The sequence below is a fragment of the Coturnix japonica genome, chromosome Z (genome assembly GCF_001577835.2).
Source record: "Coturnix japonica isolate 7356 chromosome Z, Coturnix japonica 2.1, whole genome shotgun sequence".
NCBI classification, from domain to species: domain Eukaryota; kingdom Metazoa; phylum Chordata; class Aves; order Galliformes; family Phasianidae; genus Coturnix; species Coturnix japonica.
The window spans coordinates 579390-598899 of record NC_029547.1 but is presented as its reverse complement, the minus strand read 5'-3'; the positions used below and the strand labels follow the sequence as shown (position 1 = coordinate 598899).

The 19510-nt window shown below is 42.5% G+C and overlaps 1 protein-coding gene across 3 annotated transcripts in view; it reads right to left on the bottom strand.

The window, feature by feature from the left end:
• The window catches only part of NEDD4L (NEDD4 like E3 ubiquitin protein ligase), a 114933-nt gene that overhangs the window by 60747 nt on the left and 34676 nt on the right, over positions 1 to 19510 (bottom strand). For all 3 annotated transcript variants that reach the window (XM_015848162.2, XM_015848163.2, XM_015848164.2), the window contains exon 3: positions 3133 to 3214. In XM_015848162.2, the coding sequence (XP_015703648.1) occupies positions 3133 to 3214 (82 nt within the window). The remainder of the gene's footprint in view (positions 1 to 3132; positions 3215 to 19510) is intronic.

Here is a 19510-nt window from a genome sequence, read left to right as displayed (position 1 = left end):
ACAAGGCCTTACTCAGGTGTCACAGCTGCAGGAACTGAATGTGTGGAGGGAGGTAAAATTAAACAAAACACCTCAGAAACGCAACATAGCCAGATCGTGACAGATGAACCCAAACCTTTTCTCTGATTACTTTTGCAGAGTGAGGAAGCAGTGTAGGTTGCATCCTGCTTGACACAAGGGCAGGTCCAGCATCACAGAGCTGGAGATGAAAGGGGACGTGCACCCTTCTGCCTTCCTGCCAGCACTCCTGCAGGGCAGGACAGGGCCACAGGAACTCACTCCGTATACCAAGGGACACAAAAATGAGTAGAAAACTAAGGACGAGGTAAAGAGCAAGATACTACCACGTTAAAAGACCAGTTACAGACTTGGTCACTGGTAGCGTCCTTCAGAATCACTCCTGGGAAAGATTTTGCTCAGTATTTTTATCTCAAAATGAAGGCACGCCACAATGTTTGCTGTTGATGAAATAAACAACAGAAGTTGTGAGTTGCACAGGAAGAGAACTGCTCAGAGAGCAGGCAACTCGAGATGAAATTCAGCAACTCAAAACAAACAACTGATGAGAAGTTTCCATAGGATGAGTTCATGATACTATTAGGGAAACGACTGAGAAAGTAAAGGCTGTAAGTGATGGTTACAAAGAACTGTGAACAAAGGCAATCCCAGGAGCACCCCAAGCTCACCCTCACACTCCAGAGCAGCTGAGCAGTGCCCTTCTCTTCTTCCCAGGGCAGCATTGACACCCATGAGCTCACAGCACAGTCACTGCAGTGCTCTCACATCCACACCATGTCTGGTGCTGATGGTGGTCTTCTCAGCTGCTTTCCTACTCTCCTGCCCATCACGCACCCCCAGAGCTGGTAGCTATCACCTTCAGCAATAATGGTACAATCTTATTTCCAATCTCTCATTTCAATCTCTGCACTAAGCCTCTACAGCCATTGCTTTTCAGACATGTGGGAGCCAAATACGCCATCTCTTCAGTACACATGCTTTTACACCAGCAACACCCATCCAAATAAAGGCAGTGTTATTCTAGTAAGAAAAAAAAGATATAAAAATAGATATAAGGCAATCTGCTTTGGCTATAACACCCAAAGAATAAACACACTGCTACTGGAAGGAACCAGGAATTTATTTAAACTCTGGATGGGATCTCCATCTTTTCCTAAGAAGCAGGAAGAAAAAATTAAGTACCATCCCTGCCACAGCTCTCACTCTCGCAGGTCCCCTTCACAGCATTACTATAAAGGCTCTCTCCAAAGCCAAAGGATCCCTGCACCTTTCTGACCCACCCTGCATCTCCACTGCCACTGTAACAGTCCTATGCTTCTGAGTCACACAATTGCTGAGCTTGGAAAGAACCTCTGGAGATCACCTGGACCACCATTCTCACCATCTTCATTTCATTGAAGGGAAAGGTGAAAGATGAGAATCTTCCTCCTATCTACAGGCATCTGCCAGTTACCAGTACCTACCATACTATTTAAAGAGAACAAAAACACACAGCAAGGACTGGACTTGCCCAGCGAGTTGTCTGCAGGGCATAGCTGCTCCAGTACTTCTGACTTTCACTCAGTTCTCTGCAGTGCAAACGGGTGGTTCAGTGGCAACTGGCCAGGTCTGAGCCTGTATCACTGCTGCTCCAAAATCACTGCAGAGGGCAAAGTCAGAAGACGAGAAGAAACCTTCACCTGCCCCCATTTATCCTTCTCATCTAACCTTTGCAGTGTAATAAAGGCTTTTTGGTACAGGCGTTCTGATGTAAGAGTTTCTAGTGAACAAAGTTGTTTTGTAGTAAATAGTCAATCTTGCACTTCAGCAAGAACACGATGGTTAATATTATATCACAAGTAAAACAGTCAGGTATTATACAGCCTGAAAGTGACCTAGGCATTTTCCATCGATATGACTCCAAGAACAGAATCAATTCTGTGCAAACACACCCCAGGAAATGGCACAGCAACAGGCACACGCTACCAAAGTGAGATAAGAGTATCACAGGAAAACTTCCCACATTTGTATACACAAGTGGCAATAAATCTTTCACCAATTAATGGGGAAAAAAAAGGCACAGTCCACATTGTTCCTGTATTAACTAAATAGGTACAACTGTTTTGTTTTTGGTTTGTTTGTTTTTATTTCCAGAAAAGAAAGTTATGTTTCTCACGATTTTGTATATAAAAAACTTAAAGCTGGGTAGGCTATGAAGGAAGTGTTTTCAAGGAGTATGTTAAAAAGTTATTATGAAACAATGGTTAGACTGGAAGCCTGAAAACTTTCACTTTCTGCCCTGAGCCCTGCAAAACTCTCCACCTGAGCCCTACGTGGGATGCAGGATGTCACAGCACTGACTGTAAATGGCACTTAATGTCTGGATTTTATACCAGCATCAGTTTGCTATTTGGGTAGCAAAATCCTCCTCTCTATTCTGCTTTGCAATAATGATTTAAATTGAATCACTGCCCATTCCAAACATCTTTCTAAAAATGCAAGTCACTGTTTTCATCTTTCTTTTTCATAAAGGTTGTGACTTTATTCCTCTCTGCCATCACTACCAGTAAGCTTTATTTACAAAAAATACTTTCTATAATTTTAGGGTATTTCTGTTTCTGTGTCATGAAACAAAAGAAATGAAGAAAAAACGCACTGCATTTTCAGTACATTTCCATGATTTTCTTACCATCATCTCTCATTTGGTTATTTTAAATCCCTGTGCAAATATTAGGAAGTTGTCATTTTGGAAGAGGACATTTAAAGACCAGTCTTTTCGCCAGAAGTCAAATAAATGATGCTCAGAGCAACATGTTTTGTTTTGTTTTTAATTTCAAATGCTTTTCATGAAAATAGGACTTTGGTAAGAGAAACAGGAATGATGTACATGAGAGTCAGCAAGCCAAGCTTTGGAGAATATGCAATATATTTGGTGCTGGTTTTTGTTTTTCAGACAGTCAGATCACACGTACTGAACATATGCATGCACTAATTTTCTCATTTTGGTGTGAAAGAAGAGTGCATTAAGATTAGATACATGTCTGTAACAACTTAAGTAGGAATTGTATTATATTATAGAAGCTTGTTCTGATATTCTTAACATTTACGAAACAAAGAAATAAAGCATACACGTACCTTTTTAATAGTTTTTGTCTGCACCAGGGCAAGTTCTCTGTTCTCATCTGCTACATACAAGGAAAGCTTCACGTAGGGATCACTGCAAAAGAAGATAGCATTCAGTGGGAAAATACAAATTTCAGTACAATATTCAATACAAATATAAATACAATACAAAACAAATACAATACAAAATTCAATGCAAATTTGCCTCTTAACTGAATAACTGAGCATCTTTACGGAGCTGTTTCTACTGAAACATCTGAAAGAAGGTTTTCAATGCACTCTGCAGGCACCTTTTGCAGATGTGCCATGGAAGGAGCCTGCCATCACCCACCCACCAGAGCCCATCACTGTCAATGCACTGCAGGTTTCTGCCCCTCCAACCCATGCTCCATAAGGTCTATCAGCAGGGAGAAGGCAGCCACCGGTAAGGAGTGATGTGAACAGGAACCCCTTCCATTGGTATAGACATCAGGAGCTCTCTCTGCCTGCAGTTCTGAGAGCTTGTAAAATTAACTTTAGGAAAGTATTAATAAAGAATAATCAGCAACTGAGTGTTCATTATTCTAGGTGCTTAATTTACTTGCAAAATAAAATGATACGGTAGGGTGCAAACAATGTAAGAATAGACAAGGTGTCATATTGGATTGATTACTGCATCTGTTCAGGCACGTAAGTGCATCTACTTACACTGCAATTGAATTAATCATTAAGCACCAAGGTCTGAGAGAAAACAAAGCATCACAGTGATTACCAAGAAATGCTAATGCTACTCTGAATTGCTTAACCTACTGTGCTGCCTATATTTACTGCCTATATTTCACAGAGAAACAAGAAGCAGGCATTCATCATAGCAAATCGTGTGCTTTTCAGCTTTGAGAGATCAGGGCTAAACCCTGCAGCACCTATTGGGTTTGTATGTTTCAGACTGCACTGTCACTGAACTATAGATCGAGAGTGATGTAAGAAGAGCATCATGGCCATTAACAGTTTATAAATGCATTCTCATCTTGATCTCCAGTACAAAACTGGAGGAGAAAACCCATTCACTCCATAAGCTCCAGGTTACTCTCATCCTTCAGTGCTGAAGAGGAAGAAAACCATCTGAAGAGCACTGTGAACATCCTCTGGAGGAATACCTGGGGAAAACCATGACATCTGTTCTTCGGGAAAAAAACTCAGCTACAGACTGTGAATAGAACAAAGTTCTACCAAAATAAAAACAGGCATAGACTGTGTGGGAAAAAGAACAGAACTCTTCTTCCTATGTTGTCCTCATTGTTATCATAAAGCTCAAAGCAAAACCCACTTTAATAAGGAAATCCTTCATTGCTGCACCTAGGAACAAAAGAAGACTTCAGAAGAGGAAATTCATTTTGCAGTGGGACAGCACTGAAGAAGAAGCGCTGCACTTGGCAAAAAGCCACTGTGGCACACACACCAATAGTCCCCATGTTCTCAACAGGATTTAATATTATATCATTTCATTACTAGAAACTGTTTCCGGCTTTGTGGAAACATCTGACCCTACAAAGTACTGGCTCTCAGCTTAGAGTACCTAAAGCAAGAGGAGGCAATAACTTTATTGTTATAAACCATATTGTTATAACCATATTGTTAAATTATTTGTGTAGGTAGATCAGTGGTATTTTTGATGATTGTTTAAAAACACAGTCCACTGACCACCACTGATACGTAGACCAACTGACAACAGAACTCTATGTGGTTCCCAGGAGGATCTATAAAGCCATGTTTGCAACAGAGGACATGCTGAGCAAGGCTGGCAGCAGACTGCTGGCACAAAGAGCACTTCAGGAGGTAGAGCTGTGAGCACCATTATGGTTGGGCAGCTCTAGTTCCATCTGTCTTGCTCCTTGTGTTGCACACGATTTGTCAGACAAGTTCTGGTGCTTGTAAAATACTGCTGGTGATGCTGGGGAGTGGAAGGGGTAGCATGGTAGATGCACTAGGGCACTGTAAAAGAATATGCTTACAATTGAGACCTTGTTTACCATAAACTTAAAGACAGGACATAGTTCAAACAGATTCAACCAAAACAGAATCAACCCCAAACCCAACATGGTGTATCCAGCTTTTTCCCAACTAAGGTCACTTTGCTTTATAATTTGAGATTATCCATATGGTCTGGATGGCAGATATGCTGAATGTACCCCAGCAGTGCACTTCCAGAAGACAGGAACATGTAAGAGTCATGGCTGAAGACACTGTGCGTCAGTTATTTACATGCCACTACACAAAGCAGTGTCTCCTGTTCTGAGCTGAGCAGTTTTCCCTGCGACGTTCTACCAGGTGCACTTTACGCACCAGCAAGCAGCATGGACAGAAATAAACTCATAGTGTTCTCAAGTAGCTCCTGTGACCTGAATTAAGCCAGCTCATGCAGCTGAACACACAACAAAAGCACATCAATTATTATTTCCCAAATACCTGTATTTCCCCACAGGGACCTGGTAATGCTTTTTGGCAAGAGAACTCCCAACAAAACACTGAGATACACTTGTGTACGTGTATGGTCATATGGTTATGCCCAAGCACACACATTAACACTTGCTGATCCCAGAGCTCATTATTAAAAAACAAAACAGAACATGCAATTCATGAAGCTCTCTGCACTTGGCATATTGCAGCAGAAGCTGAAATTAATAAAGTTCTTGCCCCAACTGTAAACTTGAACATAACACCACATATATCTCTCATTAGTTTAGATTGTCTTCCGTGCAGAAAATGCTAAAATGCAAAAAAAATTGAATATTTAAAAGTATACGGGTGCTCAATGAACTGCCTGAATTTTCTTTTAATTAATACATTGGACAAAAAATATTGATGAGCAGTCTGCGTCATACTGCAACTCGTCCCATAATCCATTAGATACAGCCCTTTTTTTCTCCTTCTTCTCACAGTTTTGGTGCCACTCCCCAGTTCCCAAACACTTGTAATTAGATTTGGCTTCTCTGCACTGCATGCTTCAGCAAGCCAACCCCACAACATTGCGATCATTCCTCTGCAAACTTCTCAGGTAACGTGACAGAGTTTGCAACAGTCATAAATACAGTTAGGCAATTCTTCATGTTGCAGTTACATCAACTCTTGTTGACTCGAATATATCTAATATCGAACTTCTTGCAGTTGGAAGTCTATAAATAAATCAAACAGTTAAAACTTGTTACTTAGATCTGGCTCAGATTGCAGTTTGGCCTCATTTCTCTGAAACAACTGCAGAACCAGGGCTCTGTTAGCTGAGCAAGGACATGAACGCAGCCCTATCCAACTCAATCTTACCAAAAGGGTCACAGAAAACTAGGGAAGACCTGCCAGAAACCTGTGCCTGTGTAAGACCCAAGTAAAATCCACCAAAATGTGATTTATATTATAATCTGCCTCTTCATCTCAAATCACCCAATTCCATTTCTTAAAATTAAATTCCATTGGAGAATGAACAATATTTTAAAGATTTGGCCAACAAACTGTTTTTGCTTCCTTGTGTCCAAGAAAAGTACTTCTCAACAATCTGTTTTGTCAAGTTATGGATAATTCTGCATTTGTTATGGAGCGAAGCCATTACCAGTCAGCATCCACTCTATTTAGTCAAAATGGGAAAGGAGGAAAACATTCCACTACCTCAATGAGTTCCTCTCTCTTCTTGGAGAACTGATGTAATAACACTGAGCAAAGAGGTGAAGAAAGGAAAGAACGGGAATACAAGGAAAGAAGCAGATCCACAGTCATTTATATAACCACAATAAGAAAACAAAATATAAATAGTATCCCCGAGAACAGACAAAATGTCAAAGTTGCCTCGGAAGCAAAAACTGAAGGGACTTTTCAGTGGCAAAATGCACTTTGTAGTCCCACCCAAAAGCAAACATTCTATGTGACATTATAGTTGAGTGTCACCATTGCAAAGTGTTACTGTTACTGACACACAAGATTTGTCAGACAACAACATGAAGATCTGTAGAACTGTTTAAGGAAAATCTGTACGAGGACAAACATAGCACCTGATCTGTTCACAGGTACCGTGAAAAGCATCAGTGAATTGGAATGAAATATACGTGGAGGTGAGGAAATAGCAGACTTCTGTGTATCAGCAGTATTTGTACAGGTGTTAAGGGGAGGCAGCCTGATTATATGGATCACAGAAGATTCAAGACTGAGATCCCTGCAGAGACTGCTGACAAAAAACAACCATGTGGGGTGCAGGGTGCACAGCAAGCATGCTAGAAACAGTGGGAAGTTGTATGGGCCAGATACTGTCACCCTGAAATGGATGGATATAAATGGACCTTCAAAGGTCCCTTCCAACACTAAGGATTCTATGAAAGCAAAGGGGAGGCAGGGGATTTAAATATGTATATATTTAGATTTATATGTATATAATATTTTTATAATTTATATATACTATAGATTATATATATAATTTCCTTGATTTTCATAATGGGAGAAAGTTCATTCTTGAAGAAAGCCTTACAAAAAAAAAAAAAAAAAAAAAACCACACAAAAAAAACCCCTCTATGGCTCTCCTGGTAGCCACAATTATTAAAAAGTGATGTATGAGTGCTTCCATTGTGCTCTATAAATAAGTTGCCATTAAAGTATGTCATTCCACAAATCCGTGTCAGCATCAGTCTCTGGCTTGAATCACTGCTGATTTGCATCAGGTTTTAAAACTGAATGCTACATAAACTTAAGAGCATGACACTGGATGAGTAGAAATAAGCCCTCTGGGTTATGCCAATGACATCACACATCTGACAGGCACGTTTGAGTTAATAACAGTTCCGTAACTTGCTTTAAAAGCTTCCTGTATTAGTCGTTCTCAAAGTACGGGGTTTGTGCTGGAGAGAGGGTAGGAGGCTCAGTGAATAAATGCAGCAACGTAATAGTACAAAACTTAGTAGCCTGCATGGATTTTTATTTAAAGCAGTGTCAGTGCTAAAAGGCAGTCTTAATGAAGTCAGCTACATGTCAAATTGAACAAAAATCACGGACTTGGGGAAAGCTGCTGAAAGCTGTTAACGTAGTTTGCATCTAAATGCAAATTTACAATGGTGCTCTGGTAGTGTTACTGTAAAGGCTGGAAGAGGATATAGGAAATGGAACAGAAGCCTGGGGACAGTGCAGATGGCAGCTCCTACAGGCAGCCCCTCCTGTCTTGACATGGCCAGCTTTCAAATGAAAGGGTTACGGCACCAGGAACATCAACAAAGAAACATGACGGATCAACACTGAAAGCCACACAATGCAAGCAAGGTCACCACAACCAGAAGGCTGCCCATTAACCAGACAGCCCATTATAACCATTGGGCATAATGAACCTGCATTTAGTGGAACAAAGAGTGATGCTGCAATACACTGTTCATAAAGATGCATCTTAACAAAAGAGAAGCTGTTTTTATAAAGGAGTTTAAGGGGGAGGGGAGGAAGTATGTGCAAGTTTATTTCACCTGCTATACTACTCCTTCCCAGATAGTGCTGAAGACATGACATCAAGTGCCAACCTCAGATTCATTCATAATAATGTGCAACAGCAGCAAAAGGCAGAGGAACCACCAGGTGCAGGAAAGGCAACTGGCACAGATATCCTTGCAGGCAGAAGAGAATTTCTTCTATAATACCATCACCGTCTAATACCAGAAGAAAGCGGATATATTCAGTACGTACTACAAGGCATTGAAGGATATAAGCAGGATTTCGTACAAAAAAAGAAATGAGCCCAGTCACAATATTACTAGTGACTAGAGATGAACGGGAGTTGATTCCTTAGTCACTTATCTATAATTACCCTTTACAGAAGTACCAAAAATGGTTAAAAACAATCAATCTTTACCCGAATTGCCTAAACCTAAGGAAAATGTAAATACCTGCCCATATTAGCAGCACCTGCAGCTGGCAACAGTTCTTTGGAGAATAAACCAGAATCCTAAGACAATTAGTTGTACACAGTGTTACGTTAATCACACTCACAAGGCAGAGCACAGTGGGTTTGGCAGAACAAGAGACATCTTAAAGGTCTCAAATGCTTTTCCTGACCTTCTAAAATCACACACACATTTGGAATTACACATTTGTCATCTTTTCACCAACTCTCATTGTCTGGCCTTCTCTTACATCTCAGACAAGTGTAGATTTATAATTATCATCTCTCATTACAATTTCAGCTTGAAAAGGCACAACCAAAAAGAGGACAACGGAAAAGCACTGACCAGCACCCCCTACAAATAGCATTATTTCAGAGTACTACAATACTGGTGCCTATGACCAGTTTATTCCTTTTCTTAGTCTGCAATCACATTTACTATTTGTTCTTGAAACAGCTTTGAAAGCAGGTCTCAAAGAGCCCTTTGCCAGTGATCCCATTTATTGCTCCTTCATTCTAAGGCCCGGAAGGGGGTGGAGAGCACAGGCATACATGAAATAACAATGAAACTACAGAGCCCTGCACTGCTCTATTTTTACTGAAAAACATGAAAACGCCTCCCCAAGTATAACATTTATTATCGCTTGTTATGCAAGTGCATGCCAAGCTTCTCGCACGGTGGCAAACTCCACCCTCCAAAACAGCTGCCTTCTTCCAAAGGAATCAATCCTGAGCAAGCTGATGATTTAGCTTCTGTAAGCCTTCCACTTGTGCTACCCTGTTCCCACCTCTATTGCACATACATGTAAGGAACTAATTATCCCATGTAATCAAGTCTAGAAAAATACTAACATCTTCAAATGTAAAAGCAAAAAAAAAAAAAAGGTGTTTTTTCTTGGAAGAAGGTCCAAATTCCAATCTTTCTAAGGTCATAACAGGCCATCTATCTGGCTGTTGGTCAAAGCTCACCCCACTCCTTCTTCCAGTCACTGAGCCCCACCAAACCTACTTGTTCTCTCTTCCTCTACAGTGCCCAGTGATGGGAAGATATAACAAAATCCTTCCTGAGACACTTTGAGACCTGCCGGCAGAATCCTTCACATCCCTCTGCAGGAAGAAGCAGCACACACCACCCAGCAGCTGGCTGTGGCTGAAGCTCTAAAGCGCCTCTGTTGTTGGCAGGGCAGCCACTGCCACATCTGGCTCCTACGAGTCACACTTGGCCATACAGTAATGCAGGACAGAAGCCCTACAACTGAACTAAACCTCAGCCATGTCTGAGGGGAGCATAAGCAGAACGCATTTGGAACAGCTGATGTCCTAAGCAGTTGCACCACCACTGGAGAGCACTGCACAGCATTTCACTATACACGTCCCCTCCCTATAGGGAACAAGGGAACCAAACCAGTCTGCCACCTTCCAGGCACGATGGGTAGAAGATAGGGCAAACAAAACACACAGGTATGATGGGAGGGACACCAGCACAATCAGACCTGCAAGAACTCACCTGTCAGGTTCTGTTGTTTTCTTTTTGCATGCACATCTGTTTCCCCAGCCCCAAAAGCTGATATTTATTCTCACCAGGACTTTATGAAGAGGAGAAAAGGCAAGCGCTGGCACGAAAACAACATACCAGTTACTCAACAGAAAGCAAACTTAGGACTTGGGGATATCATCCAAGAGAAGTTCCTTGTGGACAGGCTCAATATTTCAAAAGCTTTGTCATACAAAACTTTAGTGCTAACAACCATGAACATCATCTGCTACAAACACCCTGAGATACACATGCTACAGGTGCAGAACTGGATCCACAAAGGTACCAGGGTGAGCACAAACCACAGCAGCTCAGCATATTGCATGAAGTCACTGGCAACGAGAGGACACCCAGGTCAACTTTTTTTGTAGACTGCAATCCACACAGTCCACTACAAACACACTTTCATAGCCAAAAAACCTTCAAAGATCATTTACAAATTTGGATCAGTAAAATGCAGCCTCCAAAGCTATTCTCCTCAATGAATCACCACCAAACAGCAGAAGCCAGGTGAGCAGCCTTCAGCCCCAACACCAACTGCTGATTGCATCTGGCAAGAGGAAGTTCCTGGAAAAATGCTCTGCAGAATCATGTCAGCACGCTTAGAGACAACATTGTGCACACAGGAAGGACAGCAAGAAGTAATCTTAAAAGATCTCTACCTTTTGCATGGTGATTTTGAGATTGAGAAAGACTGTAGAACAAAGTTCAAAACCCACATTATTAAACAAGGTTAGGTTAGGAATTAAATACTTTTAGCAAAGCTACATGAGGAGTAGTAAAAGCTGAATCTTATATAAAATAGAACCTTTAAGAGTTTCTATTGCTCTCATCTGAATAAGCATTTACCCCAATGAATTTTTCTGTTCCTGCCACTGTAAGTAGAGAGAAATACAATGAGAACATACAGAAAATAACTACAGAAGATGCTTCCACACATATTAGCTGTTCTTTTTTTTATTAGGATGAGCTTTCGGGGAGGTTCACCTTCCTGCACATACTACGTGAAATGATTTAAGAGGTTTTCTAGAAGAGAAATAAGGCAGATTTTGTTCTCGCAGTCATGCAGAAGGCTCCTGTACTGTGCCTACAGCAAAGCCAGAAGTGATACATGCGCTACAATAAAGGCAGGTCTGTCTCCAGGAAGAAGAGAAATCCTTACCTTACACTTTGCCAAAAAGCCAAACTTGTAGTCCGCTGCACGTAAGCAAAAATTTCACCTCTCTGTACTGAGTCCCAGAGCCATTTTACAGGCCTCCCATTCTCCTCTCAGTTTTTTATAATTTATTTTCTTTTTCCAAAAGAAGGCTCACACCTCAGCTGGCACTACAAGCTGTTTAGCAGGGCTGCACTCAAAGAGCTGCCAGAGATAATGGTGACTCACATCACAAACAGCTGCAAAGAAGTGCCCGTGGGTGAAAAAGGGAGTTAAAAATCATATAGCAAACTCCACCTCCACATACAGTGCCTCCACCTTCCTTGCATCTTACTTTAAAAGCAGTGTTCTAATAATGAGTAACAAGATTTTGCTTTTTTCTCAGAGCACGTAAATTCTGTTTTCTAAATGTTGTAAGAAAAATACAACTATATATATATATGGCAATATAGCAAAGATGGAAGTGCAAACATGCATTTTTTCTCCCATTTCCCTTGAGTCCATTTTTTGTGACCATAAGCCCAAGGTAAACAAATGCTCTAAAGGAGAACCTGCATACATCAGTCTCAGTCTGAATTCCTCCTGTGTTGTTATACACCACCAAAACAACTCGCTAAGTTTAAAAAACCCATTAGAAAAAACATAACCACAACGTCCCTCAGTGGCACCTGAACTTTGGAAAAAGGAGTTACCAGGAGTTCCAGGCAGCATCCGCAGCAATGGATGCTGCACGCTATCTGCGCTAAGGAACAGGCTTAACCAGCTTTGCACAAACAGACCAAGCTGCAGAAAATTGCTGTTTTGGTCAAGTCTTCTGCTGAGAAGTGCAAAGATTGATGTGAGCACAACTGGGACCTCTTTGAACAATGAAGTCTCAAAACATCCCTGAAACCACAAACATCACGCCATATGTGACAGTGATGCTGTCAGAGAAGGAACTGCAGGTGTGAACTGTCATCTCACGTAAACCCAAATGCAAAGTGTCACCTCAGAAGGGAAAGCCTGGCCCCGCAGAAAGGCTGCTGACCTGAGAAACACATCATTTTCTCGCTTGAATTCACTGGTGGATATCACTGTGAAGACCAACCCGTCAACAGCCTCAGATGAAAAAATCCAGAATTCAGATTTAACATAACTAAAGGAAACTCAGGACAGTCTGTTAGTGTGGGGTTTCCACTGAGAAATCAGGAGCTGGTGATCATTTATCTATAAATATTCAGTGAGCGTTTTTCTGTAAGAAGTCAACAGGAAAGGAAGTAACATCCTCACAGCAGAGAGGCAGGTAGATGCTGAGGAAGGGGGTCTTTTCAGCAACCCTATTCCTTTCCTGTAAGAAGCCTTTACCTGAACAAGCAGGTCTCATTGGTTAATGCTTTTTTTTTTACCCAGCACCACTGAAACCCACCACGATGTCTGGGAAACAGCATCATAGGTTAAAGAGCACAAAGAAACAGGAAAGAAGAACACACCATTGGAAAGCAGTTGTGCATTGGCCATAGCACAGCCCGAGCTGCTGCAGGACGCAGCTCCTGCCTGGTGGGCCTTGCTGAGTTTATTTCCTGCATATGGACACAGAGTGAGGCACTGATGTCTGACGTGACAGAAGCTGGTGAGTTCACTGAATTTCAACAAGAGGCCTCCTGCTCTCTTTTATTAACACATACATTTGCAAATCTGTAGTTCTTGTGGATTACAGCGTCACATGAAACATAAATAAAGGACCGGCTCATTCTCCCACCTAGTATAACTGATCATTAGAAATTTAAATGAGGATTCCAAGTGACGCTTATGTCTACTGGGACACCTTCCAACACTGAGGTCTAAAACATGTCCCTGAAACCACAAACATCACACAACAGGGAACACAGCAAGAGAGGCAACCACTGCACTCTGTTATCCTCCATGCAAACAAAACAAACCACAGCGAAGGCAGCAGGTGAAACACAACACCTCTGAAGCAATGCCACCAGAGATCCCGGAGCTGAAGATCCAGCCTTCAGCTACTTCAGAAAAGCACACACAGTCACAGAACTCAGTGTGAACCAGAAATGGATGTTTTAGCAATATTAACTTGAGTCATAAGCCAGTCACGTAACCAGAATCAAGTCAAGTGCAAAGCGCAGGCAAGGTAAAGGAATCAACAGACCTTCCAGCAGCTTCACCCTCACCCGTGGCTCTCTGCACTGTCTTAGACACACCTGTACATCTAACTGTGCCTGCTCCTTGTCAGCCACATCACCCTGCGGCACTCCCAGCAGTGAGCAGCATGCATTGGTGCGTGTGGAATTCACACAGCAATGAGCAATGTGCTCACAGATCCTCCAGTCCTCAGTCAGATCCAGTGCTCTTCCCTTCAACCTACTCCCAGCTGACATCAGGCACACTTCTTGGTTTAGAAAAGAAGAGGTTGCAGAAGCTACTCCTTCCCTTCCACAGCCTTGTTTTCTATGTAGGACAGTGGCCATGAGAAGAACAGCGCTGAAGTTACTCATCAGACTGGACTCACTGTTCTGCAGCACAAAACACAACACAGTGCTACTCCTCAGGGTCATGGCATAAACCATATTGACAGAATGTGAAAACATAGAAAACACATCAGACAATCAATGGAGATGAATTACAAACAAATCACAGATGTCAAATGCATCACACTGAATGCCAGAACAAATGACAGCATCGTGCAGCAAAGAATCAATAATGAGTTCATTACACTGTGCAACACAAAGCATTCTAAACCTTGTCTTTATATACACAGGCACAGAGGGTGCATGAAGAGATATAAACTAAGAACTCCCAAAATAAATGGCATTCCTGTTACATTCTGAACCCATCCTTCACAGTTCTTGGGTTGTGCTGTACAATGGCAGTGTCCACGTTCCTGCACAATCCTTGAATTCACCCCTCACCAGAGGAAAGGCAGCTTTTTTTCCCCCGGTGCAAACACAGCTACCAATTAAAGGCAGCATTCGTTTGCCATCTACAAGATAGATTCTGAGCCTGCAGTTTAATTAATTTTCCTTTCAGACAGCAGTTCTATTTAATTGCTTTCCACAGACGGAGCGGACACCAACCATAAGTTGCCAGAAGTTCCCAGAAACCAGTATTTGTGGGCGCCAGGGGAAATTTCTTAATTAAAAAGGAATTACTAGTAAACAACAGAATACGACACTGAGTGCTATATCATGGCAATGAAGCAGGCCCAGGATGCAGCACCCAGTGATGGCTGCCCCTTCCCCCAGCCAGCATCTCCGGCTGGCCGTGTCAGGAGCAGTGCCCCGACCACTGCTGCAGTTACCACAACCACACCATCAGTTTCTTCAGACTGGAGCCTGGCATACCTATTCCAACAAGAAGTACCATCTGTACAAAGCAGTCTGGCTCCTCTTCCCCATCCCACCACAAAGATGCGGGAGGATGCCCACAGGGATACAGCTGTGATGGCTGCACCCTTGCTGGCTGCATGTGGCCATGGTTACCCTGTCCCATCTCTGCGTTTTACCCATGTTCAGCCTCGATCTGGAGAAAGAATGATTAATTTCCTCACAGCCTGCTCTCAGGCTCCAATTTCCATGGTACTGCAGTATTTCACAGGCACTAATCCCACCCTCCCCAACGCCCATGGAAACCGAGCGCTGGTATTTTTCCACGCTGACAATTAACTAACCCAGACACTTGAGAAGAAGGAAGGGGGAAAAAAAACCCAGAACGATAGTAAATTTCTGTGCTTCTCTCTCTGGCCTCGATGCTTTTGGAGCTGGTGGCACCAACATGGCCTCTCCCCCAGTGCACCAAGGCAAGCTCCAAATCCAGTTTTCAAACACCACGTAGCATCCCACAGCATTGTGAGATTATATTAATGCTGATTTGCAGATTGATGTAAGCACTTTCTGCACACCAAGCTGCTCAGGGATGAAATACAGTTTGTGTCCTCTATGGCACGTGGCAGACATCACTGTGAACCAGCTCCATGCACAACACTCAACACAGAGATGTTTTGTGGTCTGTCTGCCACCCACAGCTCTCTGCTGGTTAGAGAACTGGCTCAGTGCATGCCCAGGAAGATCATAGTGCAGTCTCCAGCACGAGCCAGCACACCTGGACCTGCGGCATCTGCACAGCCAGCACTATGTGCAGAAGGTTTTTCCCATGTTCAGACAGAAATTCCCTGGTTTCAGTTCATGCCCTCACCTCATCTCACCTCTGGGCACCACCAAGAACAGTCAGGCCTCATCATCTCCCTGACACCCCCCTCCAGATACACACACAGTGATAAGTTGGGATTGCTTCAGTTGGGATCACATCAGTGACACTCAGAATTCCCATTCTTCATAGCTGCATTAAGAAGGTTGTTAGAGGATAAATAAGCAAACCCTGAAAAGCACAGTGCCCTTCTAGTAACAGAAACATGCTCACAGAAACATTCTTCACGGCAGAGCTTTGCATGCAAGAGCTGGAGAAAAAGCTAAACTGCACCAAGAAAACTATTCCTTATTTTAGAGTTAAGAAATTTGCCATGAATCATCAAAGAAGATTAAGTTCTTAGCTACAAAGATGGCTATTTGTCATAAGACGGTGTATATTAAGATAGATTTGAGAAGAGCTTATGTGTTCAGGGCTTCGTGGTCGCCTGTCAAAGCTCTGCAGCTGCTTTCAAATAAGGGAAAGAAACTGCAGAAGCAAATTATCAAAAAGAAACAACTCATGAGCATCAATCAGAATTCACCAAGAGAGTGAGCTCAGCTTTGTCCCTGCTGCTATTACTCATTGCTGCATGAGGTTCTGATTAGGTTCACCATCACGCTTTCCAACTTCAGGCAGGGCCCAGGGAAGACTGAAGCGCAGGGCTACTAGCGCAAGGCTAAAATAAGTGATTTCCCCCACACAGCAGCTTCACAGCCTACAGTTCTTTGCTCAGTAAATAGACATCTCCTTGGGCATACAACTAACTGATACTATTAAGAATTGTGACCTCCTAAAACGATTAATTTTCCAATTCTGGTCACGGAATTCAATATCACTTCTCAAACACAGGACTCTTATGTAATCCCAAACTAACTGGTCTAGAGGCTAATTGATCCCAAATATGATGCTGGATCACCACACACAGGCAAAATCTGTATGCTGACAAATAAACCAACCTAGTTTTAGACTGAGAACAAATACCATGAATAAGTATCCCATAAATTTGAGACAGGTCTAAGGAAAGAAGTCTGAGATCAATCTATAGATAGCGTGTATTTGATTTCTTGAGCCTAATTTAAGATAACCAAGATACATACTGATACCAAAAACTACTGAACTTTTGGGTAGGAAGAGGAAATGTTTAGGTTTTCACACCTGTATACATAGTTTTATCAAACTGAAGGAAAAGGATTATTTTAAAAAAAAGAAAAAAACAGACCAGGAAAGCTCAGCTTCACTCCTGCACTCCTGCTACACAGCTTAAAACACAAGGCTAAGATTCCCGGTAGAAATTACTGAATTCAATTCCAGTTTATGGTATAACAGTTCAATGGTATAATTACTTCACTTCTCAGCTCAAGAACTGCATCTTGCTTTTGTGTATTCCAGAAAGCAGTAATCTGATAAAGCACTTCTTAAAACCACAACAAATATCTAAGCTAGTTTTGTCATAGGTACAGCAGGCAAAAGCAAGGACACAGCATGCACTTTTCCTGTGATTCTGCCTCCCCCTCTCCTTAGTTTACACGGGCACACACGCACTCTTTGTGGTTCTAATAAGTCTACTAAAAAAGGGAACTGAAAGCTCCATCTGCTCCCCTGTCCTTAACATACCCCATGATGATTTCACAGTGAGGCCCTAAGAAAGACAGACAGACTGCTCCTTGGCAGCATGTCCAAAATACAGCTCCTAGCTGAGAGAGCACATCACTTCCCCCTACCCTGCTACAGGAATGCTGTCTATTGAGTAAGTAATAATGCATGGTTGCCCAGGGGAAAAAAATAATAATAATTAAAAATAAAAAAATAATAATTTAAAAAAAAAAAAGCTTTAAAGCAAGAGAAGGGTCATCTGGGCAGCCACCACTCACACTCAGTGGCATTATGGTTGCTTGGGCTAAAGGCGGTCTGTGCCCATATCCCATCCCAAGCAACAAGCCCCATCCTTTGGGAGTCATGCACAGGGAGCAAGTGAGGGGTTGGCTGCACCCTGGCACCCAGCCACAGCCAGCAGCCTGGGGGCAGGAACAGAGCAGTGAGTGGGTACAGTTCTCTAGTTAAACTTCCACCAAAAATCAATTAATAGGGCTAATCCACGATTCACTGCCTCTGACACGTGGAGGGAGGGAGCCCGGTGGAGGCTTTTCCTGTCTCAGGTAGTGCCGACCGGCATGAAATAATGATTTGTGTGCCATTAAGATCAGGATCATTACGATATTATTTAAAAACCCTTTCAAAGGCGGAACTCACGAGCTGGCACAGGCCAAGATGCAGTTGTATTCTATTGTTTACCCTTATCAAGATTAACAGGGATAAAGGAAACTTCCTCTACAAAGTCATCGTGACTTAAACATGCCTTTTGCAAACTTTATGCCCTCACTGGGGTTTCCCATAATGGAAACATACAGGGAAACAACTTGGTTCTTTAACTCACTGTCAGTGACAAAGACACAGAGAATGTGCTGTATTTTAACTCACATCAGGTCAGCACAACCCTGCAGGCTGCACAGCAACCGACTGTGGAAAACACCAAGAAACTGGCTTCCATTAACCAGCAGCAGAGCAGCCTTGTACCCACAGATGATGTCCTCCTGTCCTCCCAGCTGCAGCCAAGTGATACCCTGTACCTTTGAGCTAGTGAGCAGCTTTATTCACATTCATTTTCAAACCAATCACCTCCCTGAGCCTCCCTGCAGGACACAGCACCTGTACCTGACCCAAGATGCAGCCATCTTCAGAGGCACTTGCAGAACTGAGTGTAAAAAAAAACCCCACACTTTAAGAGGTTCTTAAAAATGATTATTTATATTCGTTTTTACAAGCCTCCAAAAATTTGGTATTAGAAATGTTGTTTTTATTGAACAGCTCCAATGTTCTTAACGAGTTTCTGCATCTATAGTTCACTCCCTTCCAGCACACGTTTCTGCTGTAGATAGTGCTAAAATAGCCATATTTGTTTGCAAACAAAATGCAAACACTGCAGAATAAAACCTCCTTGCTTCCCTCAAGCACTGCTCCTTTAGCACACACTGCTCCAGCGCTTCCCCAGGATACAAAGCTGAGCATCACAAGGAGTTGCATGACCAAACACTATCACTTCTGCTGGCAAAACCAAGTGCCATCCCCCTTGAAAATGACCAGAATATCACTGTTCAATTGCATCAAGAGGCGTTGCTCATCAGCCGCTGTGGTTTCGAACGTGTTATCGCTGGCACTGAACATACACACTGACCTGGTTGCTCCAGTTCACTGGCAGCTTTAGGAAAAACGCTTCTGGCAGCTTCCTCATTTCTGACACAGTCACGTTGGTCAGCCATCGGTCACTCAGATCTATCCCACTTAATGATTTCATTTAATGAGCACTAGAAGAAAAAGCGGAAGCTCCACCTCAAATACTTAAGAGCAAAAAGGTTTTTCCTTAGAAGACTTTTTCCATACGCTCTCTTTTAAGATCAGTTTCAAGTGAAAGTGAAGCTGTAACAGATACCAGGCGGCTGGAAGGAAAAAAAAACCACACCAAACCCAACAGGCTGGCTGAATCCAGGCACTCACTTTGTCAATAAATGAGGAACACATAAATGTGAATATGCGTTTGCAATTTCTCCAACCACAAACTAATGTGCCAAGCAATTACATGATGGAA